This window comes from Pungitius pungitius, chromosome 17, assembly GCF_949316345.1.
Source record: "Pungitius pungitius chromosome 17, fPunPun2.1, whole genome shotgun sequence".
NCBI classification, from domain to species: Eukaryota; Metazoa; Chordata; class Actinopteri; order Perciformes; family Gasterosteidae; genus Pungitius; species Pungitius pungitius.
Window position 1 is genome coordinate 10,280,071 of NC_084916.1, and position 26,391 is coordinate 10,306,461.

At 42.0% G+C, this 26,391-nt stretch overlaps 6 protein-coding genes across 9 annotated transcripts; 3 read left to right on the top strand and 3 right to left on the bottom strand.

The window, feature by feature from the left end:
* Positions 1–4,650: 4,650 nt before the first annotated feature.
* On the bottom strand, positions 4,651–6,088 carry LOC134107042 (zinc finger protein 846-like). Its single transcript, XM_062558314.1, has 2 exons — positions 5,862–6,088; positions 4,651–5,676 (listed from the first exon to the last, which is right to left on the bottom strand). The coding sequence occupies exons 1-2, from the start codon at positions 6,031–6,033 to the stop codon at positions 4,877–4,879; spliced, it is 972 nt and encodes a 323-aa protein (XP_062414298.1). The 5' UTR covers positions 6,034–6,088; the 3' UTR covers positions 4,651–4,876.
* Positions 6,089–10,420: 4,332 nt separating this feature from the next.
* LOC134107041 (gastrula zinc finger protein XlCGF8.2DB-like) lies at positions 10,421–12,009 on the bottom strand. Its single transcript, XM_062558311.1, has 2 exons — positions 11,782–12,009; positions 10,421–11,635 (listed from the first exon to the last, which is right to left on the bottom strand). Exons 1-2 carry the CDS (start codon positions 11,951–11,953, stop codon positions 10,641–10,643), a joined length of 1,167 nt encoding a protein of 388 aa, XP_062414295.1. The 5' UTR covers positions 11,954–12,009; the 3' UTR covers positions 10,421–10,640.
* Positions 12,010–12,938: 929 nt separating this feature from the next.
* si:ch211-57n23.1 (uncharacterized) lies at positions 12,939–16,299 on the top strand. Of its 3 annotated transcripts, none has more exons than XM_037474254.2 (4): positions 12,939–13,430; positions 13,568–13,739; positions 14,378–14,933; positions 15,526–16,299. In XM_037474254.2, exons 3-4 carry the CDS (start codon positions 14,389–14,391, stop codon positions 15,665–15,667), a joined length of 687 nt encoding a protein of 228 aa, XP_037330151.2. In that variant the 5' UTR covers positions 12,939–13,430; positions 13,568–13,739; positions 14,378–14,388; the 3' UTR covers positions 15,668–16,299. The 3 variants fall into 3 exon arrangements, with proteins under 3 accessions (XP_037330151.2, XP_037330152.2, XP_062414299.1); XM_037474255.2 differs by having other exon boundaries at positions 12,939–13,163; XM_062558315.1 differs by having other exon boundaries at positions 12,939–13,739; positions 14,382–14,933.
* On the bottom strand, positions 16,075–18,265 carry chrac1 (chromatin accessibility complex subunit 1). The gene is made up of 3 exons (XM_037474258.2): positions 18,008–18,265; positions 17,690–17,816; positions 16,075–17,057 (listed from the first exon to the last, which is right to left on the bottom strand). The coding sequence occupies exons 1-3, from the start codon at positions 18,164–18,166 to the stop codon at positions 16,969–16,971; spliced, it is 375 nt and encodes a 124-aa protein (XP_037330155.1). The 5' UTR covers positions 18,167–18,265; the 3' UTR covers positions 16,075–16,968.
* On the top strand, positions 17,786–20,627 carry gatad1 (GATA zinc finger domain containing 1). 2 transcript variants are annotated; one of them, XM_037474252.2, is made up of 6 exons: positions 17,786–17,885; positions 18,591–19,114; positions 19,244–19,366; positions 19,456–19,515; positions 19,718–19,901; positions 19,976–20,627. In XM_037474252.2, the coding sequence occupies exons 2-6, from the start codon at positions 18,626–18,628 to the stop codon at positions 20,164–20,166; spliced, it is 1,047 nt and encodes a 348-aa protein (XP_037330149.2). In that variant the 5' UTR covers positions 17,786–17,885; positions 18,591–18,625; the 3' UTR covers positions 20,167–20,627. The 2 variants fall into 2 exon arrangements, with proteins under 2 accessions (XP_037330149.2, XP_062414296.1); XM_062558312.1 differs by lacking the exons at positions 17,786–17,885; positions 19,456–19,515.
* A 386-nt stretch (positions 20,628–21,013) lies between these two features.
* Positions 21,014–26,347, top strand: LOC119219221 (protein naked cuticle homolog 2). Its single transcript, XM_037474251.2, has 9 exons — positions 21,014–21,229; positions 21,335–21,361; positions 21,446–21,519; positions 23,918–23,972; positions 24,385–24,476; positions 24,700–24,795; positions 24,890–25,025; positions 25,119–25,265; positions 25,379–26,347. Exons 1-9 carry the CDS (start codon positions 21,205–21,207, stop codon positions 25,816–25,818), a joined length of 1,092 nt encoding a protein of 363 aa, XP_037330148.2. The 5' UTR covers positions 21,014–21,204; the 3' UTR covers positions 25,819–26,347.
* Positions 26,348–26,391: the final 44 nt, after the last annotated feature.

A 26,391-nucleotide genomic window follows, 5' to 3' on the forward strand; every position in this document is an offset into this window, starting at 1 on the left:
GCAAGAAAAAGGTTTCTCATCACTATGGACTCTTGTATGAGTCTCAAATGCTGATTCATGAGAGTTGTGAGGGAGAAGCTGGTGGTCAATGTTTAGTTCAACTACAGTGGTGCTTTCAACTGAAATGTTGCTATAAGATGTTTCCTGTACCACACTCTTAGTTTCATCAGTACACGAGTCCAAAAGTTGATCTTCACCGTGTCCCCTTTCCTCACAAGTAGGAGTCAACGTAAAGGCCTCCTGCTTCGGTTCAAGCTGCTCTCCCTCTGGACTGCTGCAGAGTTCCTCCTGTTCCTCTTTAATCTGTGGAGGATATGGGTCCTCTTGGTCCACACTGGGCTTCCTCTCCTGGAGACAAAGCTCCTGGTCAGAGGGAGCCTCCTCCTCCTCCTTACAGACACGTGACTGTGGGAGCTCTGGAGGGACAAAAGAAATACAAGACAAACGTTTGAGCGCATAAATACAACGATGACCATAAGCATCACGTGTCCTACTGTTTATTTTTAAGTTGAATTAAAAAAGTCACGTTGGTTCGAAAAACCTAAAAAATGTGTCTTCATTATTGCTTTAGAGAAGATGTTTCTAACAAAGTTGTACTCACCTATCCTGTGTAGCTTTACTTCGGGTTTCCAAAAAACATCCAACAGTCTGCGCTGCCGGTCGATCTCTTCCTGATACTCGACGACGGTTCTTTTAAAAACTCCGAATATTTCCTCAGCAGCAGCAGATATTCGCTCGTTGACAAACTCTCTTAAATTCTCCACTGAAGACATTGTTGCTTGGTTACCGAGGAAATAATTACCTGCACTGAAACAAGACCGAGCAACGGAAGAGTGTCACACTATAATGTTCCGACTGCAGACCTCAGTCACATTAAGGTTCCGCTTCTTACTGTGGTAGGCCCTTTCTCAATATGCGTTCTTGCATGGTCTTTTGTTCTCGTGGACTCGTGAATTGTCATCAGTCGTAGCCCGAGTGAGAGCCAAATATCCCAGAATGCATTTCACCTCAGCAACAGTCAAGAGTCAACAAATATACGGAAACAAACACAACTTTAAGTCGAAGTTTATAAATACCAATATATGCCAGTCACGAATTGTCCATAACAAACACCATGTTCAAACATAAGGATGTTCATAAGTGTTCGTGGTACCAGAGCACCCTAGGTCAAAGATCAATGATTGATGTAACTGGTTCAGGTTCTCAATGGCCTCTTGCATCTCTTTTTCTGCTCCAACAAAATGTGTACCAATGTCAGAGCGCATGATGGAAACCTGGCCTTTTCTGCTTAAAAAACAACATAAGGCATTGATGCAATAACTGGTGGCAAAACGGTCTGCGATTTCTATGCACAGCGCGAATGGCGAGACAGGTGAAGATTACACCATAGCTTTTGATGTTACTCCAGCCCCATCTAGCTTCATAGATACCAAAATAGTTGACGCCTACGTTGGTAAATGGTGGCTGATCTGGTGTTACACGATCTACTGGTAGGTTGGCCATTTTTTGCTCTCCCACTCTGCCTTCAAGCCTCCGGCAGACTACGCATCTTGAGATAAGCTTCCTTTTGGCAGAGGTGACTAGCGGAATCCAAAACTTTTCCCTTAGCCGAGACAACATATAGTTGCGCCCACAATGTCCAATCTTTTCATGAAGATCGAGCAAGAGGAGGGTGGCACTTCTGGAAGCTTTTGACAGAATTGCTGGGTGTTTCTCACTGTCTGTCATGGTGGATTTATTCAGCCATCCTCAAACTCTTAAGACGCCATCTTGCAAAGTAGGGACAAGCTTGTATAGCCAACTACTTCTTTTGACAGAACCACTAGATAGAGGGTCTTCACTTGCTTTTGACTGTGTCGAATGATTTCAGTTTCTGCAGCCATCAACTGTTCCCAGTTCAGTGTTTTCCTTTTAATGTCAGATTTGACCTTTTTCATTCGTTGCTGCATAAGTAATTTTAGTCTTGCTGGATCCTGGTCAACTTGACTGATGGCGCGCTGTAATTCTTTTCTCTTGTCCATCAGGTGGATCAAAGTTTGCATGGCAACAATGAGTGAGGTCAGGTCCCTGCAATAACTGTCCATTCAATGACACATCCTGAAAAGAGGCAGTGCAGTCAAAGACAACACTAATTTTCTTTTTCTTTGGGTGTTACACCCCATGGTAAGCAACGTACCAGACCCTGTAATCATCACGGTCAATCTGCTTTTCAGGAACTTCATCAGCGTAGCCTTTCTCCAGTATGCTTTTCATGAAATCTTTTTAATCTTTCAGGAAAACATTGTTCTTTTCCAGTTTTCTCTTCAGGCTAGCAGCTTGCTGTACTGCCATGCAGCGGTTGCTTGGCATCTTGGCTGCTTCATATTTCAATGGAAGTCCTATGCACCATCCACAAACTTTGTAATACTTTACACAGACATCATAAACTGCTTGTCCTCCTGCGACATCTCTTCCTTGTCATCATAGCGACGTTCTGGAAAGTCAGTGTTGTACTGCTGAACCATTAGTTGTTCTATTTGTACCACTGAAATTCAGTTGACGCTGTAATGAGCTGACTCCACTTTGGAATCAGTAGGCTTGTCCTTTACAGGTCCACACACCATCAAGCCCCGGACAGTCTTCACAGCGTAGGGCCCATCATCTTGACTATTGGATTTATGCCATGGTTCTATGGCTTTTGGGTTATTAGCTCCAATGAGAAGGCCTACGTCAGCATCAATGTGTGGTAAGGTTACTTCCTGAAAATACGGCCACTTTCGCAGATGTTGTTGAACTGGAATATTTATCTTTTGAACAGGGATACTGTTGTGTGTGAAGACTTTTGGTAGCTGGACATACCTTGTGTCTTCAAGGCCACACACTTCCAGTTCTGAGAGCATGTGACTCTCGAGTAGTTGCTGTTCACCAGGTTTATCCTGAGCCATAGTGCTCAACAAGATTTGAGGTTTTTTTCCTCTAATGTTTAGTCTCTTTTGCAGCTCGTCTGTACAGAACGTGGCGGTACTTCCAGGATCTATAAACGCGCATGTCTCTATACACCTTCCCCCTTTACGGGATCTGACTTTTACTGGCACAATTGATAGCATACACTCAGTGTTCTCTGTCCCAGCATACCCAACTATTTATTGTTTAACAGACTTCTGAGCTCTGGCGACCTCTTCATTTGAATTGCTGTCCGTTCTCTCTACTGTAGGCAACATACTATTAGTAGTTTCCTTCGCTATGTGAAGAATGTCTGGGTGTTTCTGTTTCTCTCTTCTTGCATGTTCGGCTCAGATGACTTTGTGTTAAGCAGCCAAAGCACATTCTTTTGTTTTTCAGGAATTCTATACAATCCTTCTGCGCTAGCTCTTTAACTTTTAAGCAAGACTCCAATATGTGATCTTTTTGACAGAAAAGACATGGTGACTCGAAAGTACCTGCTGCCCCAACCGGGTCGGCCTGTCTTGCTGCCGCATCGGGCCTTTTTCTTTCCACCGACACATTTGTTGTGAAGCTGCTTCCTACTTTTGAAGAATTTATCCTTTTCTTTGCTTTTGCCTATCATAGATGAGAGTCTGTCTTGGAAGTTTCCAAACAGTGGGTCCATAGCAATCTTTGCTTGATGGTCAATAAAATTAACAAGATCGGCAAATCTTGCTCTGCGTTCTCTACTTTCCTTGAAGTAGTGTTTAAAAAAACATAGTTTACAGAAGGTCTACTTACCTATAGGCTACCTGAATTTCTGAAAGTACTATATTTCTAATTATGCTATTGCTACACTTGTCTGCTGGAATTAATTGAACAAAAATAAAAATTCATAAAATTCCATGTGAAAAAAATTACTTCTCACTGTTCTCAGGTCAAATATTTATGCAATTTAAAATGCGATTAATTCCGATTAGTTACAAAACCTCTAATTAATTAGATTAATATTTCTAATCGAGTCCCGGCCCTAATATATATATATAATATATATATATAAAATCCTAGAGTTAATTTTCCGGTGTCAGGCAAAAGTGTTGAAGTCACACTGCAAAAAGTTGATTCAACTCTTAGTCATTTGTACGACAGAGCTGGAGTCATTATCCAGTGTCAAGATCAGATTCATTTGCGACACTTGGTAGAGTTAAATTAACTCTTTGATTGAGGTTTTAAATGCAACTGTACAGTGTCACACTTCTTGGTATCTGAAAACCCCAGAACTCTTTCACCAGGTTTATTTTCCAACACTTTGCCTAATGGCCATGAAAGAACTAAAATGATACTACACTATGTTTTACATTTAGTACAATGTTTGTTGTACAGAAACATCGGAGATCTTATCAGCATAGTTCAGTCTGCATGTGCATTTAAGTGAATAACACTGCTTGAGTTACATCTGGTAAGCACAATGTAAAATTATTCAAAGTTTCTGAACTTGCACTCTTATGCGTGTTTACCTCGCAATATATATTTCAACGTCTTTTCAACCGGCTAAAAAGTTAATGAAAGATGAAACATCAACGTGCCAAACTATTTTTTTAACAAGAGACAATATTATCATTATAATTAATAATAGTAGTGATAATTAATGAACTTGTTGGCCAAATATATATATGTATATTGTGACGTCACGGGAGGCTACACCGCTCTCGGCGGAACAGTTCATTAAGTGCAAGGACACCAGGTTAATGGCTTTTAATGAGGAGCACTGTCTTATTTGCACATCCTTACAGAAGCGAGCATTTTTGGATAAAATTAGCAACATCAATCTTCATTAAGGTAAAGGAAACATGATAGTCCATCTTCACGAATCCGACATCGTACACGGGATTTCGTTCCTTTCTTTACCTTGTCTGACGTAGTCTTTTTAATCAGAAAAATTGCTCTGACTATTTTCTCACCAGAGTTGCATCTATGATGTTTCACCTTTGTGATTTCTTCTCATGTGGACAATTGAGTCAGTAGAACTTCTTTCCCCACTGTGTATTCTTATATGACGTTTCAAATGTGATGTGTCAGTGAATGTTTTCTCACAGGTGATGCAGGAAAATGGCTTCTCCCCAGTATGGATTCTTGTATGAGACTTCAAATGTGATTTCTTAGTGAATGTTTTCCCGCAGGTGATGCAGGAATATGGCTTCTCCCCAGTATGGATTCTTGTATGAGACTTCAAAGTTGATTTCTTAGTGAATGTTTTCCCGCAGGTGATGCAGGAATATGGCCTTTCCCCAGTGTGAACTCTCATGTGGGCTTTTAAGTTGCTACTATATTTGAATCCTTTTCCACATGTTTTGCACGAAAAAGGTTTCTCATCACTATGGACTCTTGTACGAGTCTCAAATGCTGATTTATGAGAGTTGTGAGGGAGAAAATGGTGGTCGTTGTTTAGTTCAACTACAGTGGTGCTTTCAACTGAAATGTTGCTATAAGATGTTTCCTGTATCACACTCTCAGTTTCATCAGTACACAAGTCCAAAAGTTGATCATCACCGTGTCCCCTTTCCTCACAAGTAGGAGTCAACGTAAAGGCCTCCTGCTTCGGTGCAAGCTGCTCTCCCTCTGGACTGCTGCAGAGTTCCTCCTGTTCCTCTTTAATCTGTGGAGAATCTGGGTCCTCTTGGTCCACACTGGGCTTCCTCTCCTGGAGACAGAGCTCCTGGTCAGAGGGAGCCTCCTCCTCCTCCTCCTTACAGACACGTGACTGTGGGAGCTCTGGAGGGACAAAAAAAATACAAGACAAACGTTTGAGCGCATAAATACAACGATGACCATAAGCACCACGTGTCCTACTGTTTATTTGTAAGTTGAATTAAAAAAGACACGTTGGTTCAAAAAACCTAAATAATGTGTCTTTATTATTGCTTTAGAGAAGATTTTTCTAACAAAGTTGTACTCACCTATCCTGTGTAACCTTACTTCGGGTTTCCAAAAAACATCCAACAGTCTGCGCTGCCGGTCGATCTCTTCCTGATACTCGACGACGGTTCTTTTAAAAACTCCGAATATTTCCTCAGCAGCAGCAGATAGTCGCTCGTTGACAAACTCTCTCAAATTCTCCACTGAAGACATTGTTGCTTGGTTACCGAGGAAATAATTACCTGCACTGAAACAAGACCGAGCAACGGATGAGTGTCACACTATAAAGTTCCGACTGCAGACCTCGGTCACATTAAGGTTCCGCTTGCGTTCATGGTTGCAGGTCAGCCTGCTTGCTGCGCCGTATCTGCACTCTGGGGGGTGAGAAGGGTTGAGAGGGTTTGAGGGGGGGCAGCAGCCATCGCTGGTTGTCCGAGTCGCTCCGGTCCGGCAGCCCCAGTGACGACCCCCTGGTGGAGGTGGGAGCACCGCGGTGATCTCCTCCTCCGCTTAGTTTTCCACTAGATGTCACTGTAGACGTACCAGTTATGTGCAATCGATTAGGATTTTCGTCAGATGATCTTGAATTTCAAAAATGAAAGACTCTTTCTTCTTTATATTTGCTTCACAAATGTTCTATTTTTAGTTCGATTATCATCAGCAAGTTAGGCAAGTGTGAACTCTTGTTGATGCAATAAAAGGGTTATAATGGTTAATCCTGAGAATATCATTCCTCTTGTGAGATGTATGGTTCTTTGAAGGAGTCGTTCATATTCTTTTTTAGCCATAGCAAAATTGTAACAACGTAGGAAATAATGCTGTGCATCGTATGGCCATATACTGTAAACACTTGCGGCTGGGCTTCAGATAACCATATCTGGTAAACATGTGGACTGGGGAAGTATAATATGCGTAACGCTATCAGGGCAGGAGTGACAGCGGGGCAAAAAACTAACAGCGACAGCTGCAGCGCCACTAATAAGGCAGAATAGAGAAGTACAAAAATACATCTTGTGTTATAACCGCCTTTAACAAGCCAGTTTTGACCATTTCTTAGTGGGGGAAAAATATAAGAGAGGTCACAGTCTGACAGCCTGAACGCGTTCATTGAACGCGTTCATATTTTGGGCGAACGTGAACTGAACGTACTGTATTAATGCCCGATGAATGTTACTGTGAACTCGTTCATTCTGGTGTCTGTGAACGGCGCGTTCTTTCAGGTTAACGTCGTGTGTAAAAAGGTGACAAGACGCTCTGTATTGTATGTGTGCACAACTGTGACTCTCATCTCATCAGGGACACGCGGGTATTTGTTGGCTCTTTTCCTCAGGTCTCACCGGTGATCAACTGGCATCCGAAATCCTCATGCCCAGTCCTTGGAGTAGCTTTTTCTACTAATCACCAGTTTTTATTAATAGCGAGTTTTTCTACTATTTTATTCCGTCAAGCGGTAGAAAAACTGTGCACAAGTGCCTAATCAGCTCATCTCGGGAATCACCTGGTGGAAACATGTCAATATAAGCAGGAAAATAAAGGGGGCGTCAACGCCAACATACACTCAACTAAAGGATTATTAGGGACACCTGTTCAATTTCTCATTAATAGAATCATCTAATCAACCAATCACATGGCAGTTGCTTCAATGCATTTAGGGGTGTGGTCCTGGTCAAAACAATCTCCTGAACTCCAAACTGGATGTCAGAATGGGAAAGAAAGGTGATTTAAGCAATTTTGAGCGTGACATGGTTGTTGGTGCCAGACAGGCCGGTCTGAGTGTTGATGGTTGTTACGCCCTCCTCTACAGGCAAGGATACCGTAACACGCCATCACACGTGAGCTGGCCACAAGGTGGGTGAGGTGAAATAAAACAGTGGGCGCACAAGCAGGACCAACACAACACTGTACCATTCAAACCAGGTTTATTTGACCTATACAACGGTAGTGGGGGAAAAGGGGCTGAGCGGAACCAAAGCAAAGAAATTAACCACTGAAAAAGACCCCTACTCTACCTAGTCCAAACACAACCTGCTAAACTCTCTGAAAAATACAGGGGGTGGTCCTCCCAGATCTTACCTAGTGTGTATAGACAGAGGTTTATCTACTGATAGCATGTAAACCCCAGGGTCTCTTACCTACACACTCCCATTGTGCAGCCCCCTTTTCCCTGGGACAACTGAAGAAACAAAAAACGGAATAGTACAAACAATGGGATGAACACAGACAGAATAACAAAAATAATTTAACCTTGACCAGTTCAAGGTTCAAACACCAACGTACACAAAACAAAAGAAACGTCCCTTTGAACACCGCTCTGCTCAAAACACAAGTTTGTTCATTCGTTCCCATAAGTTCTGTTTAACAACAATCCTTCGGCTCTCTCTCTCTCTCCAACAGCTCTCCCCTTCTTGTCTCTCCCGACCTCCTTTAAGCCTCTACATCCTGCAGTTGATTGGCTGTGGGTGAGGGTGATTAGTGGCTGCAGGTCGGAGCTGGCAGGGGAGATTATTGCCTGGTGGGTGTGTCAGAACACCTGTGGGAACACAAAATCAAAACATACACACACACCCCCTCCCACAAGCAGGCCAAGGCACGTAACAATGGTAGAGTCAGAATTTGGCGTAAACAGAATGAGGACATGGATCCATCATGCCTTGTTACCACATCTTTGGGATGTGGTGGAACAGGAGCTTCGTGCCCTGGATGTGCATCCCACAAATCTCCATCAACTGCAAGATGCTATCCTATCAATATGGGCCAATATTTCGAAAGAATGCTTTCAGCACCTTGTTGAATCAATGCCACGTAGAATTAAGGCAGTTCACAAGGCAAAAGGGGGTCAAACGCAGTATTAGTATGGTGTTCCGAAAAATCCTTTAGGTGAGTGTATATAAAATATATGTCCTTAACATGAGAAGGTCCAATTAAACAACATACACACTTTGGGCTCTTACAATACATTTTACACACTTATTCTGTCGGGTTTCCAAATATTATCCCACAACCCAAGAATTTGGTTGATGTCTTCCTCCTACTCTACATTATATTTAGTTTAGTCTTTTTGATCGGAAAAATTGCTCAGACTATTTTCTCACCAGAGTTGCATCTCTGATGTTTCACCTTTGTGATTTCTTCTCATGTGGACAATTGAGTCAGTAGAACTTCTTTCCCCGCTGTGTATTGTTATATGACGTTTCAAATGTGATTTCTTAATGAATGTTTTCCCGCAGGTGATGCAGGAATATGGCTTCTCCCCAGTATGGATTCGTGTATGAGACTTCAACGATGATTTCTGAGAGAATGTTTTCCCGCAGGTGGTGCAAGAAAACTGCTTCTCGTGAACATGGATTCTGATATGACGATTTAAATTTGATGTCTCAGTGAATGTTTTCCCACAGATGCTGCAGGAATATGGCTTCTCCCCAGTATGAACTCTTAAATGTGTCTTCAAATGTGATTTCATAGTAAATGTTTTCCCACAGGTGATGCAGGAATATGGCTTCTCCCCAGTGTGAACTTTCATGTGGGCTTTAAAGCTGCTACTATATTTGAATCCTTTTCCACATGTTTTGCAAGAAAAAGGTTTCTCATCACTATGGACTCTTGTAAGAGTCTCAAATGCTGATTCATGAGAGTTGTGAGGGAGAAGCTGGTGGTCATTGTTTAGTTCAACTACAGTGGTGCTTTCAACTGAAATGTTGCTATGAGATGTTTCCTGTACCACACTCTCAGTTTCATCAGTACACAAGTCCAAAAGTTGATCTTCACCGTGTCCTCTTTCCTCACAAGTAGGAGTCAACGTAAAGGCCTCCTGCTTCGGTGCAAGCTGCTCTCCCTCTGGACTGCTGCAGAGTTTCTCCTGTTCCTCTTTAATCTGTGGAGGATCTGGGTCCTCTTGGTCCACACTGGGCTTCCTCTCCTGGAGACAGAGCTCCTGGTCAGAGGGAGCCTCCTCCTCCTCCTCCTTACAGACACGTGACTGTGGGAGCTCTGGAGGGACAAAAGAAATACAAGACAAACGTTTGAGTGCATAAATACAACGATGACCATAAGCACCACGTGTCCTACTGTTTATTTTTAAGTTGGCCGTATCTGCACTCAGTTCATATCTGAACTTGTGACAAACAATGCCCAAGCATGATTACATGATGCTTAAATATTTGAAGAATTTTGAGTTCATGTCTGGCTAGTCCTGTACGATGTCCGATTTGGATGAATCCACCCGCTCTGTCTGACTATCTGTGTACCGAACCCCTGCCTGATGTAACTTGACATGCATTAAATCGAATGGGGAGTAGGGAGAGAGTAACTCCATCAGCATGCTGTTGTGGGTCGCAAACCATTGCCTGATGATGTTGGAGCGATGGAAACTGGCATTGTCCCAAACTATCACGGACTTGGGTAAGTCATCTCCAATGTGACCCCTCTCTTGTTCAGGGATAAGGTCCCTGTACAGTGTGTAAAAAGGTGACAAGACGCTCTGTATTGTATGGCCCAATAATGTGTGCACAACTGTGGCTCTCATCTCATCAGGGACACGCATATTTCCTCGGCCTCATCCTCAGAAATGTATAGAAATATGTTAATTTATTATGACAACTTGTTCAACCATTTTGCACCTAAAAATTCTTGCAATAAACTAATGTTAAAGGAAACCGCAGAGAAATGTACATAATCATTTGCATGGACGTACCAAAGCGTTTCCAACTTGTTCAAAGAAATGAGAAAATGCTTTTTTGATATGCACAAGTGACACAATTATGTGAAGTTTGAACAGGAAGTTTTGAGAATTTATTTTTCACATATTTTTTTCAGGATTATGGCTACTGCCCACAATGAGTTCTTATATGAGACTTCAAATTTGATTTCTGAGGGAATGTTCTCCCACAGGTGATGCAAGAATATGGCTTCTCCCCAATATGGATTTTTTTATGACGATTCAAATTTGATGTCACAGAGAATGTTTTCCCACAGGTGATGCAGGAATAGGGCTTCTTCCCAGTATGGATTTTTATATGACGATTCAAAAATGATGCCTCAATGAATGATTTCCCACAGGTGATGCAGGAATAGGGCTTCTCCACAGTATGAACACTTATATGTGACTTCAAATGTGATTTCATAGTGAATGTTTTCCCGCAGATGCTGCAGGAATATGGCTTCTCCCCAGTATGGATTCTTGTATGATACTTCAACGATGATGCATGAGAGAATGTTTTCCCACAGGTGATGCAGGAAAATGGCATCTCCCCACTATGAATTGTTATATGTGACTTCAAATGTGAATTCTTAGTGAATGTTTTCCCACAGGTGATGCAGGAATATGGCCTTTCCCCAGTATGAACTCTCATGTGGGCTTTTAATCTGCTACTATATTTGAAACCTTTTCCACATGTTTTGCAAGTAAAAGGTTTCTCATCACTATGGACTCTTGTATGAGTCTCAAATGCTGATTCATGAGAGTTGTGAGGGAGAAGCTGGTGGTCATTGTTTAGTTCAACTACAGTGGTGCTTTCAACTGAAATGTTGCTATGAGATGTTTCCTGTACCACACTCTCAGTTTCATCAGTACACAAGTCCAAAAGTTGATCTTCACCGTGTCCTCTTTCGTCACAAGTAGGAGTCACCGTAAAGGCCTCCTGCTTCGGTGCAAGCTGCTCTCCCTCTGGACTGCTGCAGAGTTCCTCCTGTTCCTCTTTAATCTGTGGAGGATCTGGGTCCTCTTGGTCCACACTGGGCTTCCTCTCCTGGAGACAGAGCTGCTGGTCAGAGGGAGCCTCCTCCTCCTCCTCCTTACAGACACGTGACTGTGGGAGCTCTGGAGGGACAAAAGAAATACAAGACAAACGTTTGAGCGCAACGTGTGTATAAAACATAAGCATCACGTGTTCTATTGTTCGATTAGTAAACTAAAGTTAAAAAAACTCGTTCGAAAACAGATGTTTCTAACAAAGTTGTACTCACCTATCCTGTGTAACCTTACTTCGGGTTTCCAAAAAACATCCAACAGTCTGCGCTGCCGGTCGATCTCTTCCTGATACTCGACGACGGTTCTTTTAAAAACTCCGAATATTTCCTCAGCAGCAGCAGATAGTCGCTCGTTGACAAACTCTCTCAAATTCTCCACTGAAGACATTGTTGCTTGGTTACCGAGGAAATAATTACCTGCTCTGACACAAGACCGAGCAACGGATGAGTGTAACACTATAAAGTTCCGACTGCAGACATTAGTCACATTAAAGTTCCGCTTCTTACTGTGGCTGCAGTTCAGCCGCCTTCTTCTTTTATATATTTGATTGAATGGATGCGTTTCAAAGGTTTGGGGGATTACAATAATCAGGGGTGTTGAATGTCCCTAAATGTCTTCCATTACATGCTATATTAATCTTTTAGGGAGGAAACATTAGCTCCTCAATTACAGCCTTGAATTATATGCATGGCACACTTTTAGTTCTGACTGTTAAACTATACTTTGTCACAAAACATCGTTGTAGCAAATAGCAAATGTCCGTCTTTGAAACCATCTACAGATTTGAAAATTCAGTTGGTTAATGACAAGACTTTACGTTAAACCAAATGATGGAAATAAATAAAAAAAGCACATATTATGCTGAAATTACAAAACTTGTGTTTGTTGAGTTTAAACCGAATTATTATTGTTTAAGCATTAAGCAACACAGCAAAAAGGCTAACAGACGAAAGAGTTTAACCTGATGGCTTTAACCTTTTTCTGTCCATCTGTTTTTATTTGCCACTGACTCGACAAGCAACAGATTTCCCATCCCTCCCCCCACACTGTCAGTCACGACCAGAAGTCAAGACTAAACCAATTAACCTTGGTGACAGGTGACACATAATCGTTTTGTATTACCAATTTTTATTGGCCATTTCACACAATTCATAAAAACAAAAAAGTGCAGGAACTATAGGTCTGCATTTATCACTATTGAAATGTGCGTTATTTGGAAGAAATTCGGGGTGTGACTGACTTTAGCCCAATAATTACATTAGCGTATTTAACAATGAATCCCCGACCCCACATCCCCTTATCCGACGGTTCCATTTGGGGTGACCCAGAGGTGAAGTGTCCCCCACGCGCCCCTTCCTTTTCCCCTTCTCAAACACACAGCTTCTGTGCACAGCACCTCCAGCAGGGGCGCCTGCAGCCGCAGGGGGCGCCAATCTGCCAACTCCCCACACAGTGAAACGATAGATGATAGAAAACTGCTTCGCGGAGCAGAGGATTTTTTTTTTTCAAGTGCTCGTGCCGCGCCCCCCATGAGCCCGGTTCGCCCGTGGCCAGAACCGCCACTGACAATAATTTACCCTAAAACACAACAAACAAGGTAACTTCAAGAACTATTTAAATAAAATATGCAATTAGAATGTAATTTTTGGGGATCAGCTAAATGGGCTGTACATGCCCCCGTGCCGTAACGCCCTGAATAGAGGTGCATTTCATTTTGAAATGTGGTTCACATGACCGCAGTCCTTCTACAATTGTCACAAACTCACTGCCTAGAAATCTTCTAGTAAAAACAGTTAAATAGTTTACACAAAAGTCCTACAGCTGACTCTGCCACCGCTGGACACCATATTGTTTTAATTCTAAAGTAAGTTTCAGATATTTGTATCTGGGGTTACGTTTTTCCAGCATGTCTGTCTGATGTTTGCACTTTTAAATCACTAACAGATTTCAGACTGTGTCTTCGACGTTCTTTGCGGCATGTTTCCTTCATTTATTCCACAGACTGACGATAAATCATTGCTCCTGGCCACGCACCAGGCCAGTGGGGGAAAAAAGCGATTGACACATCGCTTGCCATAGGCAGCAGTCAACGACTCATTTTTTCCAAATACTTCAGTCTGTGAGCGACGCAGCTCTCACAGACTGCTTCGTCGCTTTGGTTAACTCTTACAAGGTAAGACAATTACATACGGAAGACACTAATGCAACCGATGCAATGTATTGAGAAAGGGGATATTTTTCATGAGATGAAAAACGTTTCAGTAATCAGAGGTTTTGGATTAGCCGAGATGCTTTCAACTGCTAACAAAATAAGAGTGAAGCCTCCGGGAATAAAACGTAGGAAATCAAGTATAACCTACATTTCTGCTTCAGTCTTTTATAAAATACTGTACCGAAAAATGTTATTGGTGAACAAACGTGCTTGTTCTAGTTTTTATTAAAAATGACATGATTTATACTTTTATTTTGTAGGTAAAATCTCACAGTCCATACTTTTAATTGGCGTAAAAATTTACGCCAATTGGTACGAGACCCCTCCCTCCTCCAGCAAAAATTTAGCCAATTGGCGTAAAAATCTACGCCAATTAAAAGTATCACTGTTTTTGTGCTTATATTTGTGTTCATTAAACGTTCCAAATTGAGGAAATGCAGATAGAGGAGCTAGTGTGTGGGGAAAAAGCAATAGCTTCACAGGAAAGGACCGCAGGGGAAAACTGTTTAGTGGATAAGATCTGTAATGATACCTTTTCAACCAACTGTTTGTGTCAATGTGAATACAACCACAAGCCTGATCTACCCTTCATGTTTCAGCCAGTTTGGAGATGCTCGGGGGGGCAGTGAGCAGGGTGGTGCTCTGTCTGTCCTGCTCTCTCCTGCTGGGGGTCTCTATCCCAACAGACGGTGCAGGGGCAGCAGGGCCTTTTTCTGTACCCCCTGAGCAACAGTCTGGGGGACCAGACGTTGAGGATCAGGAGTGGGGTTCTGGATCATCTCTTCTGCACCTTCTCCACAGCTTCCCTGCTGACAGCCCCTTCATAACCGAGACTCCAGGAAAACCAGTCAACTGCACCCAGCGCTTCTGGTTACCACCATCCTCTCCGATCTGCTGGGAAAACATAGCCGGACCCGAGGAGTTTGCTAGGTCGCGTCTACTCGTCCTGCAGAACAGGGCTGCCCTGCAGGCTGTGTCTACTACCAGCGGCGTGGAGGAGGGAGGGGTCTCGTACCAACTTCAAGCCCGAGGGGAGGTCCAGGGGATCCACTCAGACCACCTGAATGTGGTAGAAACTATGCAGACCATGGAGAAGGTGTTTGCCTCTCTGAAGGAGACCAGGAAAGAAGGGAAGGAGCAGGGAGTCCTCACGAGGTGAGCACCAGAAGTACATGGACTATTTGATGCATTTAATAACCTTGGGGATTGTATGAAATTGTATTGGGGTTGAAGAGGACGGAATCCTGAAACCTCTGATTTCTCAATTAATGATGTAGGAACATATCTATTTACATACATTACAACAATATTATTTACAAAAAAAGACCATAAAAAACAAAAAGGTACAAGCCCCACTGTCCAGAGACAAATCTATTAAGTTTCTCTTATGTTTCTGTTTCTTCTAAACCAACACAAGTTGTGGGATTATTCCTAAATCAATGTTAGTGAGGCAGAAGAGAACTGTGGGTCCGGGTTACTTGTTTGTTCTGAACATAACACTGCTTGAATGCCAAGGAAGACCGAGTGGAAAAACTATCCAGACAAAGAGTGAGGTCATTCAAATGTTTTCCTACAGCCATCTGTCTGAACATCTGGTTGAAACGAGGCATAAACAGCTGCAGAGAATTAATGTAATTCAGTGATTTATCCCAATTGGATGTGAAAGAACAGGATTTTATTTCACAGACTCTCATGCAAGGTTGTGTGTTAATGTGTAAATAAAACTGTGGTCTGTCATCCCTTTCAGCATGAAGGAGCATCTTGCCAACACAAGAGACACCATAGATGGAAGAGAGCACATGGCGAACAACTTGGAGAGTCAATTTTCTAAAATAAAAAATACTTTGCTCCACATGCAGTTACGACTGCATCAACTCATCCTGCCGTGACTGTAACACGAATGGGTTGTCCTATTTGTATTAATATATTTAGGTTCCTGTACAGCGATGTAGCAATTGCATGCCTGCTGAGGATTATGTTATTAGTGAAACTTGATATACACCATGTCATCAAAGCAACGTTAAAGTAACGTGTCAACTTGTATTAGCTGAGACAAATAAACCTCAAACTATGATTGGCGATGTAGCAGACAAAGCTGTTAAATCACATTTCATATTTCCAGTTTACAGAGAGGTTCCACATGGAGATTTCATGGGCATGGCAGCAACCTCTCATTAATCCACAAGACATGTGTAAAGCTGGGAATGGAATAATTCACTTGTTCACACATCATTCAAGATGAATCAACTACATTTCTCTCTGGTTGTAGTGTAAAATACGTGCAGAGCAGCATGAATATCAGACAGCACAAGCTTTTATTTTAGTATCAAATCTAAACAATAATTTGTAAATGCATTGGGATGACTATGATGATACGGTAGTCTGCTGTTATATACAATTTAAATATTTACATCTATTGGGACGATTGTACATTAAGTTTGCAAAGATGTTGAATGTTCATGTACTTAAGGTGGGAAGAAAAGAGGCATTTGTACTTTTAATTAAACAACTTTCAAGTAATGATGAACTACCTGTAACCAAAACGTGACTCTTTTAAAGCCACAATGTAGAACTTAACTAGAATCAGGAACAATGACATATTTCACTTCAACACCTGTAAAATAAAGTGTTGACCAAATCAAATTATAAAGGTATCCTCTCAGAAGCTGAAACATCTATGCACCAACTGTGAGGTATATTATTTTTTGGTCTGTTACATTGAATTAGTTAGCTTAGAGAGCAAACACCTTTCAAGCACAACATTAATAAGACAGCATTACACCAGAAACCTTCAAAGATCCAAATCCTAAAACATTAGAATCTTGAGATGTGATTCACACAAAGGTTGATTTGTTCTGCCCATTGTTACAAATTAAGATTTCTGGCATCAGGAATTTATCTCAGACATACCGTATAACTACCATGTTTCTTTAAGACTCTGGGTGTTCATTCTTTGAAGGTCATCTCTTTGAGTCTTCACTTGATTTCACATTTTTTCCCCAAATGTTGCTTTACTTTCCGTTCAATGTCCACTGCTGTCTTCCATTATCCTGACAGGTGAACTCTCTAAGTGTATTCAAAGGCATTGAGAAAGTTTGAGGCTGTCTCTTCTGCCAGAGCGCTCAATGAATGACACGACATGTACATTTGAGAACATCTGTCCGGACATAAAATGCAGGCGATGTCTGTTTTAGAAGTCTGGGTCGTCGTCGTTTCCGTCTTGCATTTGCTCCAAAGATTGAAGATAATCGCGAGCCAAGATCTTCTTAGGTAGGATATCTATTAAAGAAATATCGTACATAGTGTCAGACTACTAGCCTGGATTTATCCTCTTACTATGGCTGCACAGTGGCACCCTGACCGGTGCACATTTTTCTAGTTGTGTAAAGTGCTGTGAAACAGAGATTACGGAAATACATCTTGAAGGGTGTACTTAAAAAATAAATCAATATGGGCAACATAAATGTATAGTACAGTTTACCGATAAATAACTAGACATGGTAGACTAGACAGACACTTTGTTCAATTTGCTAAAATGAATGCAGTCTAATAAAACAGTATAAAAAAACAATCCTATTGCTGTTAAAAATAGAGGTGCTGATTCAACTTCATGATCATCCTGTCAAATGTAGTTTGTAAGGAAGTTGGTATGGTGACCGCATTATACCGAAAGACACTTCTAATAATTTGGGAAATATACACGACATGTAAATATACAACATATACATACATATAACACCATGAAGTTAACTGTACACTTTGTGGAGAGCAGATATATTGCAGGGCTTTTGTATTAGATTACATAAAACTTCGCGATCTACAAAAGCACTACACGTAGCGAAGAGCTAGCAGAGAACATTACTAGCAGCAGACGGTCCCTGCAGGTCCATGAAGGCTGCAGACCAGCTCACCTGTAAGAAAGTGGAAGGTCTCCATCTCCTCTGCGGTGTTAGCCAGGTCGGTGTACGAGAGAGAGTTGGTCGCTTTTCCGGGGCCGTTGTTGAATGAAGCCACGGCCAGGTGCTGGACAAACAGCTCCTTCAACAACACAAGACCAAAGTCAGCAAAATGGAGAAAGTCAAATAAAAAAAACGGAGCAGCTAAAGGGTACGTTTACAGTTGTCCGAGAAGCCAGCAGGCGTGCTGCTCGTGGCCTGAGGAGCTGGTGTAACGGTTTAACAGGTTCGCCTGTTACGCCGTAACACCGGCTAGCATCAACGGCTGCTTACTGTCGCCTTTGTGGTGAGGAAAAGTGCGTCCTGGTTGATGCTGGAGACATCGGGGGAGCTCTTCATGATCAACCTCACTCTGGATATCGGGAGGGAGATGGTTTTTTTGTTAGTCGACGATTGGTCCTCTTTGTCCGGAGTGTTTTGAGACATCTTCATGAGGGCTCGCACGGGAGTTGGGGGTCTATTTTGAACGGTGACGCTTTCTTCTTCATCAAATTTACGGTGATTGGAGGTGGGTTCATTGAGTTTCTGCCTCCTGCTGGAGCGGAGGAACACACTTTTTGTGCCGATACTACTACTACTAGGGCAATAAAATCATGTCATTGCATTGATGAATGCATGTCCATTTTGTAACTAACCTGTGTATACTGTATACTTGCTGCCCGCTAAATATGTCACACTATTCGGTCGTACAGTTATTTTCGCGTAATCAATTAATAATGATTTCTTGTTACTTGTTTTCTGAGTTTGTATCTATGTGGAAATGCACTTATTGTACGTCGCTTTCCATAAAAGCGTCAGCTAAATGACATGTAATGTAATGTAATAATGACGTTTACATTTGTGTGTGTGTGTGTAGACTCATCCAGTCCACTGGTGGCGCTTGACTAAAGAATGGGGAACCGCAGAAGAAGAGTCGATGTCAAAGAGGGGAAGAAGAAGAAGAAGAAGAAGAAGAAGAAGAAGAAACGGTGGCGTTCGCAATGGCGTCGATTTGGCTGCGAAAATAAACATTGCGAGTGGCGATCGCTGCGATTTATCTGTTGTCACAGAAAGGAAACATCTGTCTCCATATTTGTGTCCTTCGGGGGAGTTCCGTCGGTATCGGTGTCGCAGCCTTCGTTCTCGTTGATTCCTGTACGTGAGCAAGGTTCGTTTCCCCGATTGCTAACGATGCCGCTGGGCTTGAAACCATGCTGTGCCGTTTGCAAGACGAACTCCTCCTCGATGTGGAAGAAGGGAAACCAGGGAGAGATCCTCTGCAACAACTGCACGGGAAAGAGCAGCAGCAGCAGCAGCAGTAGCGGCGGCGGCGTTGGTGGAGGCGCGTCAGGCCCCTCCATGTCCTCCATCACTCTGCCCAGCAACGGCGGGGGAAAGCAGGTCGGTTTGTGTTTCTCTTGAGTGCAGGCCACCCTCTGTGGTTGATTTCTGTGACCCACTGGGACATCAGCTGCATCAGCAAATGGCGATATTTCAAAGCTTGAATATCTGGTTTGCGTTGCTTTTTAGTCCAAGCAGGAGATCCACAGAAGGTCTGCGCGTTTGAGAAGCACCAAGTACAAAGCTCCTGCATCTGAGAAGAAGGTGTCAACAAAAGGAAAAGGAAGAAGACACATATTCAAACTTAAAAATGTGAGTGTTCTTATTTATTTATCTTGTTGTGTAGCTGTCCTATTAATGTTTGTATTTGAACTCTCTATCTATGTAATCTCTTTCCTCAGCCAATCAAAGCACCAGAATCTGTAGCAACAATCATCACATCAGAATCAGTTTTTTATAAGGTATGGTGTTTATTCTGACTGAGCAAAAGTAACCTCAGGCTTCTGCTCAATATCTGAATAATCAATCAATCCAATTTTAATTTAAAAGCATTTCCTGATCTATTTCTGTATTTCTTCATCTTATTGCAGCTCAAACTACTACGGTTGAACTAAACTTTTATGAGATCCAGGCTGTTTACAGTGTTTATGCTTGTTTCCTTAGGGGGTTTACTACCAGTCAGGAGATGTGATCAAAGTAACAGATGAGGAAGACGGGAAGCCGTACTATGCTCAGATCCGAGGATTTGTGCAGGACCAGTACTGTGAAAAGAGTGCTGCACTCACCTGGTTAATCCCAACACAGGCGAGCCCAAAGGACCTGTTTGATCCTGGGACATACATCGTTGGTGAGCGACTGGAGATTCAAATTTCCAGATTTTCAAGACATTTATGTGACCGAGAACAATCTGATTTGTATTAGGTCCAGAGGAGGATCTGCCCAGAAAGATGGAGTACCTGGAGTTTGTGTGTCACGCCCCTTCTGAATATTTCAAGTCCCGGAGCTCTCCGTTCCCAACCATCCCCATCCGACCAGAAAAAGGTTACATCTGGACCCACATAGGACCGACACCGACCCTCACTGTCAAGGAGTCTGTCAGTGGCAGCAGTTAGCACAGCTGTGCTATGGACTTCAGTTTGTTGCTTTTAAACAGACATATATGTACATTTATGTAATATAATGAAAATATGAAGTGGTTTAACCTCTGCCGTTACTTCATAAACCAGCTGTTTTTCTGAAAAATTGTACACATATTATTTTGTATATAGTGCAGTGTTTCCCCTAAGTTTACAACTTCAACTACAAGCGCGGGGGTAGTAGTTGGGCTAGAGACTCTGGCGCTTCTGCAACATTCGTGACATATTTATGTCAGGGTGGGACTGTTGTGCATGGAAAAATAGCAAAAAATACTTTTTTTCAGGGTTATAATGGTAGGGGAAACACTGTAGTTTAAAACATAAAAGCTCTTCTTCACCATCCTTTTGTCTGATTGTTTCAGAAAATGGTATTTATTCATTAAGTTTCTGTCTTATAATTTTTCCCTTTGTGAATTAAACTGTAATAATGACGACAATATGGTGATAGAAACAGTAAAGCAAGAGTCGGCACAACAATCTTGATCCCACGTGTCTCCAACACTGCATCTTCACCTCATTTTCAGGTGGGTTGTATTATGGTGCTTTTGAGAGTCAGATGATGGTTCTGTGGTGTGGAAACAATACAGGGGTGAAAATATTTTTCATCAAATCCTAGAAATTGTAATTCTATCATTCGAGTTAATCATGCGCTTTGCTAAACCATGTAACCACCAAGTATTAACCATATGAGCTAAACACTAATTGAGTTTAATTTAAAAAAAAAAAAAATCAACTGAAGCAAACAACTAGCGTTACATGTCTCATGTCCCACTCACTACTGGAGGGGGGAAGCTGGATCCCGTTCAAACAAAGAGGGAAGTGCATAGGGGGGAACGCTCTCGCTTTGCCGCCTTACTCTTGGATGTCTCAGTCACATCAAAGATTCATCTCGTCTGCTTTAACATCTGCGCTCGTGTCTCAAAGCCTTTTTTGCTGCCAAATGTCTCATTTATTTCCGCCTGATGGATTGTACGTTATGACGTTGATATTTTGATCAACCGAACAATCAGGAGTATGGGCAAAGTCCAGTCCAAACTTGGTGAGGTGTTTTATGACATTACATTGTTTTGAGTTTAAAAAAAAAAGATTAAATAGCTTCGGACTTTTATTATATTCTCTCTTAATTTCTCTCTCGTTTGGACAGTTTCGAAACGCAGACAGAGTCCTGAAGGTAAACCGGTTACCACAGAAACTGCACAAACAACGCACCGACTTGAGTTCTCTCACGTGTTCACAAAATGCTTATTTTCTGCAGGTGGTAGTTTGGTTTCCAATGTGCTGACCTGTCAAAGCGACCTGGAGCGCATCCACAAAACCAAACTGACTGAGGTAGAACATTTATTTATGATCTATTTTCTTTATACAATATTGCGCTAAGAACTACAGACGCAACTAAAAATCTCCCACCTCCGGGATTGTAACAGGAAAAGATCCCACGAGGCTTATTTTAGGTTTCCTTTGACAGTGTAAAGGTCCGTTGTTGATGGATCACCAGGTAGGATTGAGTCACTGATAAAAGGAATGGGATTTTGCCACCTGGAGCTGTGCACATGTTTAATCACAGTTAATCACAAATATTCTATTGATAAAATACACAATCGTTTAGTGTTATATGATAATCTGAGAGGGGGTAGGAGAAAGATGTTTTTCTATCAATCAGGTAAGGAAATGACTGGACCTGACTAAATGAATAGCCTAATAGCTACACCTACACACAACACATATTAGAGGGGAAATTGATCCCCAAGATTATCATCTCAAATGTATTTTTATGTAATTTTTTTTATAAGTTGACTTGTATTCTTATGAAAAGGGCGATAAAAAACACTAGTGAATAGCCAACAGCTTCATGTCATTTAAGCCAATTTTGCGGTAAATCATATTTGCTCACATCACATCCAAGAGACATAAAAGTCGTTTGGAGGTAGTCGTATGTTTATTCTTCCGCCCTACACTCCTCCTCCTCTATAAAGAGACCTCCAAGTCTATGAAGTGCAACACGGCCACCCCCTCCAAACAGCAAGGTCTTTATATCTAGCTGGAGGAGAAAAAAAAGTCTCCACATCTGGTACTGCTTTCCTTCTCCCGTCAGACGGACTGTGAGAAGGGGAGAGGAAAAAGATGTGGGGAGTGGGTGTTTGATTGCGTAAATGACCTCGCTGGTAGACTGTGAGCATTAGTGAAGCATTCACGTAAGGGTACTCTTGAATTGTATTAAAAAACGTAAATTATGTAAAGGTGAAGTAAGAAAAACAACCAACATGCCATTTACACTTTTTCTGCTGCTTGTTTGATGTTTTTAGCGGAACTGTAAAAGATTCAGTGTGAGTCGTCACAAGTGTTGTTGTTTTGAGGTTTATGAAATGTGGTGTGAAAGGTCTGGAAAGTTACACAATTTGGAAAATGTTGTCAACTCTGCCAAGATGTTTAAAAGGTTATAGTGGAGTTTATGCGCTTGTTAATGACGGAGATTTTCTTGTCATTATGTTTTCCAGCCTAATATAGTTTGAATCTCCATGACACCACCACTTCAAACAGAAAAAGAAATCCAAATGTATGATATTTCAAATACTGCTTTTGGTCTTACGTCAACTCTCTGTCTGTGTGCCTGATTACAAACTCTACATTTATTAAGTTTTCCATAGGTTAAAAACAGTGCACGTAATTCCTAAAATCACTGCTATTTTTTAGGTAAAAGAATAGATGAACTGTTTGTATATCACTGTGTTTAAAGATCTTCAACTTCTTCTTTTTCTACTCCTACGTTTTTTTTACATGGAGTCACGGGAGCATCATGTCTCAATGTTTGCGCCCCCACAGTGAAACTTCCTGTCCAGGTATCAAATTTTCAAAAAAGGCCATTTGACATTCTTGTAGAGACAAAGGCAGCTACTGTTCTGCTGACATTTGAAACTCTTCCATATCGGGACGGAAGACGGATGTATAACGAGGGTGTAAAGCACGACAGTGATTCAATGTACTGCACACCTTTTTGCTACCTGCACCATCTCTTCCACTTTCCACCCATTCCCCCATGTAATTCAACCCAGCATCAAAGCCTCACAGCCGGCAGAGAGAAGAGGCTGATTGGTGTGTATGTGGGTGTGAGGACATCTGCCCCACAATCAGTGTGACGTTGGTGACGGACGGTCAAGTCGAGAGAGGAGATAAGAGTCTTGTTGGAGCTCTCGGTTCTCTCTTTCTCTGCAGAGCAGACTGGTTTCCACCTGTGAGAGGAGCGAGTATGTCTGATCGGATGTTTGAAATGTAACTAAGGCATTTGAACAGGGTGGCGCTGCATCCCATTGGCTGGAATTTATTGTCTCTAATCTGGCCGTAATGACTTTGCATTTAATTTTCATATGAAAACTTCAGGGACACGTCAGTTACGTATGATAGTGAATAAAAGCTCAAGATGTCAACAGTTTCAAAATGAGAACCAACCATGAAAACTCAAATGGTTTTCTTGCTCCTTTGCTTTCTCACTGTCTCGATATTTGTTTCCATAGAGAAATGCTCCATTTGATCAAATATGTTGAAGTAATTTTTCTAGACAAAAGTCAAAAGACAGTTTTTCTAGAACCCCAACGTGTTTGGTTTTGCTCACATCTTAGGGACCAATCATCTCACCCATGGGACATGAAATGCTCTTAATTGCTTCCTCTGTTCTCTCCCTCTCTAACATGTGTTCTCTCAAATAATTTAAACTCCGTCACTCTTTTAACAGAGCCTGTACGTAGAATTGAGGGCCAACAGGTCGGGCCGTAACTGCAACCTTGAAGGTGAGTAGAGAACCGCTATGCACCTTACGGCCATTTATCCCCTTCAATCTATTCCAAAGTGCTTGATTATTATCAGAACCGGAAGCCGTTTATTGCCACGTATACAGGGATTTGTTCTGGTGATTGGCGCAATTTTTCGAGACAAAGGGTAGGGGTTGTACGTTAGCAGAGAGTTTGGATACAAAAGCTTTATTACGTCTCCTACGTTCTTTACAAGGAGAACACATCTGTTTGTGTGGAAAACGTCCACCTTTTAGATTCAGTTAGTTTCCTCGTTGGTGCTAATATTTTATTGCAAATGAAGCTTTAGACAAGGCATAACCAATTTGGAAACGTCAACAAAGGTACAATAGTGAGCCTCAAACTGCGTCTGCTGGGTTGACAACATAGTTGAGCTTTGTGTGTGGTTTAGTTGTTCTGCCACCAAAGAAGACACGCCATGGAAGTAAAGGCATCCACTTCCGGGTCCATAAACAAGTCAATAAGAGGAACAGCCATGCTGATGTGAGTATCTCTATGTCCCTGCAGTAAATTATTTTAGCACTTTCCAACCAACTGACGCATCTGATATTTATCAACATGGTATCTAAAATCACAAGTTGAGGTTTTTTAAGCTAAGCGTCTATGAGTCAACTCAAACATTATAAATTAATGTAATGTTTAATTTTATACCAACTACAGTTATGTGGTTAAGCCTTTATTGTAGCAGAACTGTGTGCACATACAGGTTACAAAGTGTCACATGGTGCCTGATGAGGACACCCAGCGGGAGTGGGTCTTTACACTGTACAACTTTGACAACAGTGACATGGTCAACCCAGAAGTACGTTTCTTTCATTCTTTCATTTTTGTTCAAATGAAGGAGCATTTCAGCTCGGCCTGTCCACAGTGTGTATGTGTGTGTGTGTGTTCTGCAGGACATGACCAGTCTGATGCATTCCATGTATGAGGTTCTAGAGGCGTCGGTCAAGCCGCCTTGCGGTGGCCGCACACCCTTGAAGATAAAGCTAGTTGTCACTCCGTCAGCTGACCCCGAGAGCATCTTACAAATAGGTAAAAACACTTGTATTTAATTAATGGTAGACATATCATTTTATGTCTAAACTGTGTTTTTTGACAGCTGTGATGATAATGTCCCTCTCTCAGCAACCGAGAAGGAGCAGAGTGCGTTGTCTCAAGATTCGGGAAACCAAGGGAGAAGTTGTTATTGCGTGGATGAAAACATAGAGCGCCGAAACCACTACCTGGATCTAGCTGGCATTGAAAACTATACCTCCAAGTTTGACAATACAGGTAGATACACTCCTCTAGTGTTGTTGTGGTCTGTGCTGCATATATAATCACTTAAGGGATTAGCTTTCCTTTGGAAAATACATTAAATGTTTTTTAATTCTTCTTTTTCCCAGAACCTCTCTCTCATGAGCCCAGTAAGGATAATCACTCTGCCCCTAAGCACCACCCTGTGGTGATCAGAGAGAGGTACGTCTCCCCTGGGTCTCCCAGAGGCCTCTCTGTCCCTCCTTCCCTGAAAAGCAAGGCCGTGTCAGTTGGGAAAGACAGAAATGGAGGACAGGGAAAGTCTTGCCGATTACATGGTCAACTCCCGGCCTCAAGCGGCCGTCCTTCCCAGCCTGCAGCCCACAGCGTCCTGCAACGTAGTCACAGCAAGAGGGTGCGCTCCAGGGTACCAGAGGCCCCCCGCTCCACACCAGGGGGAGATAAGGAAATGTTTTCCATTCTTCAGTCCCCTCGAGCACAGAGACACGAGCACCATCACCACCATGATCACCACCATCATCATTATTATCATCATCACCACCACCACCCTTGGGGAAATGAATTTTAATGCATTTGAGGCAGTTGGGAAGAGGTGGCGTAGACTGTCTACCTGAAATCCCATTAATCATTTCTCAGTTCAATCAGACAAAGCCCATGCTTTGTTTTTTCACCTTTCTTTTATGCCTGTGATAACTTTTACCCAATAACGGAAAGACAACTACTATTTGCAATATATTCTGCACTGACCACAGTGTAATGTTTTATTATATGTGTTTTTAATCCCTGCCCGAATTATGCATTATGGCCTCAAGAGACCACAATGCATTGCAGCCATGTGGTGTATTTTGATAGCAGCAAAATGCCATTTTATAAGAAAAAAGTAAATGTACCAAAAAAGGAGATATTTATCTCATCATCAGCTGCCTTCTCAAATGTAGTCAATGTTACAAACTGATTTGATTCTGTATCCTAGTCATAGATTTGATTGTTTCCGTATTGCCGTTTCTACTCTCACAGCCTTGTTGTCTTCAAGCCTTGTTGTGAGTGTAGGCCTCACAAAGAGGAGGTAGTGACACGTTTCCCAGTGGCATTCAGATGTTGTTCCCACTCATCTCTCTTGCGAAAGTTTCATATAGACACT

Bases quoted from the DNA above. Each gene is read 5' to 3' on its own strand.
- LOC134107042 (XM_062558314.1), bottom strand. From the start codon at position 6,033: ATGTCTTCAGTGGAGAATTTGAGAGAGTTTGTCAACGAGCGACTATCT. The intron at 5,677-5,861 runs GTGAGTACAACT...TTGTCCCTCCAG, and splicing joins AGTAAGGTTACACAGGATAG to AGCTCCCACAGTCACGTGTC.
- LOC134107041 (XM_062558311.1), bottom strand. From the start codon at position 11,953: ATGTCTTCAGTGGAGAATTTGAGAGAGTTTGTCAACGAGCGACTATCT. The intron at 11,636-11,781 runs GTGAGTACAACT...TTGTCCCTCCAG, and splicing joins AGTAAGGTTACACAGGATAG to AGCTCCCACAGTCACGTGTC.
- si:ch211-57n23.1 (XM_062558315.1), top strand. From the start codon at position 14,389: ATGCTCGGGGGGGCAGTGAGCAGGGTGGTGCTCTGTCTGTCCTGCTCT. The intron at 14,934-15,525 runs GTGAGCACCAGA...CATCCCTTTCAG, and splicing joins GAGCAGGGAGTCCTCACGAG to CATGAAGGAGCATCTTGCCA.
- chrac1 (XM_037474258.2), bottom strand. From the start codon at position 18,166: ATGAAGATGTCTCAAAACACTCCGGACAAAGAGGACCAATCGTCGACT. The intron at 17,817-18,007 runs GTAAGCAGCCGT...GTGTTGTTGAAG, and splicing joins TCCTCACCACAAAGGCGACA to GAGCTGTTTGTCCAGCACCT. The intron at 17,058-17,689 runs GTGAGCTGGTCT...TTTCTTTAATAG, and splicing joins GACCTTCCACTTTCTTACAG to ATATCCTACCTAAGAAGATC.
- gatad1 (XM_037474252.2), top strand. From the start codon at position 18,626: ATGGGGAACCGCAGAAGAAGAGTCGATGTCAAAGAGGGGAAGAAGAAG. The intron at 19,516-19,717 runs GTATGGTGTTTA...TTGTTTCCTTAG, and splicing joins CAGAATCAGTTTTTTATAAG to GGGGTTTACTACCAGTCAGG. The intron at 19,902-19,975 runs GTGAGCGACTGG...GATTTGTATTAG, and splicing joins TCCTGGGACATACATCGTTG to GTCCAGAGGAGGATCTGCCC.
- LOC119219221 (XM_037474251.2), top strand. From the start codon at position 21,205: ATGGGCAAAGTCCAGTCCAAACTTG. The intron at 21,230-21,334 runs GTGAGGTGTTTT...TCGTTTGGACAG, and splicing joins CAAAGTCCAGTCCAAACTTG to TTTCGAAACGCAGACAGAGT. The intron at 21,520-23,917 runs GTAGAACATTTA...CTCTTTTAACAG, and splicing joins ACAAAACCAAACTGACTGAG to AGCCTGTACGTAGAATTGAG.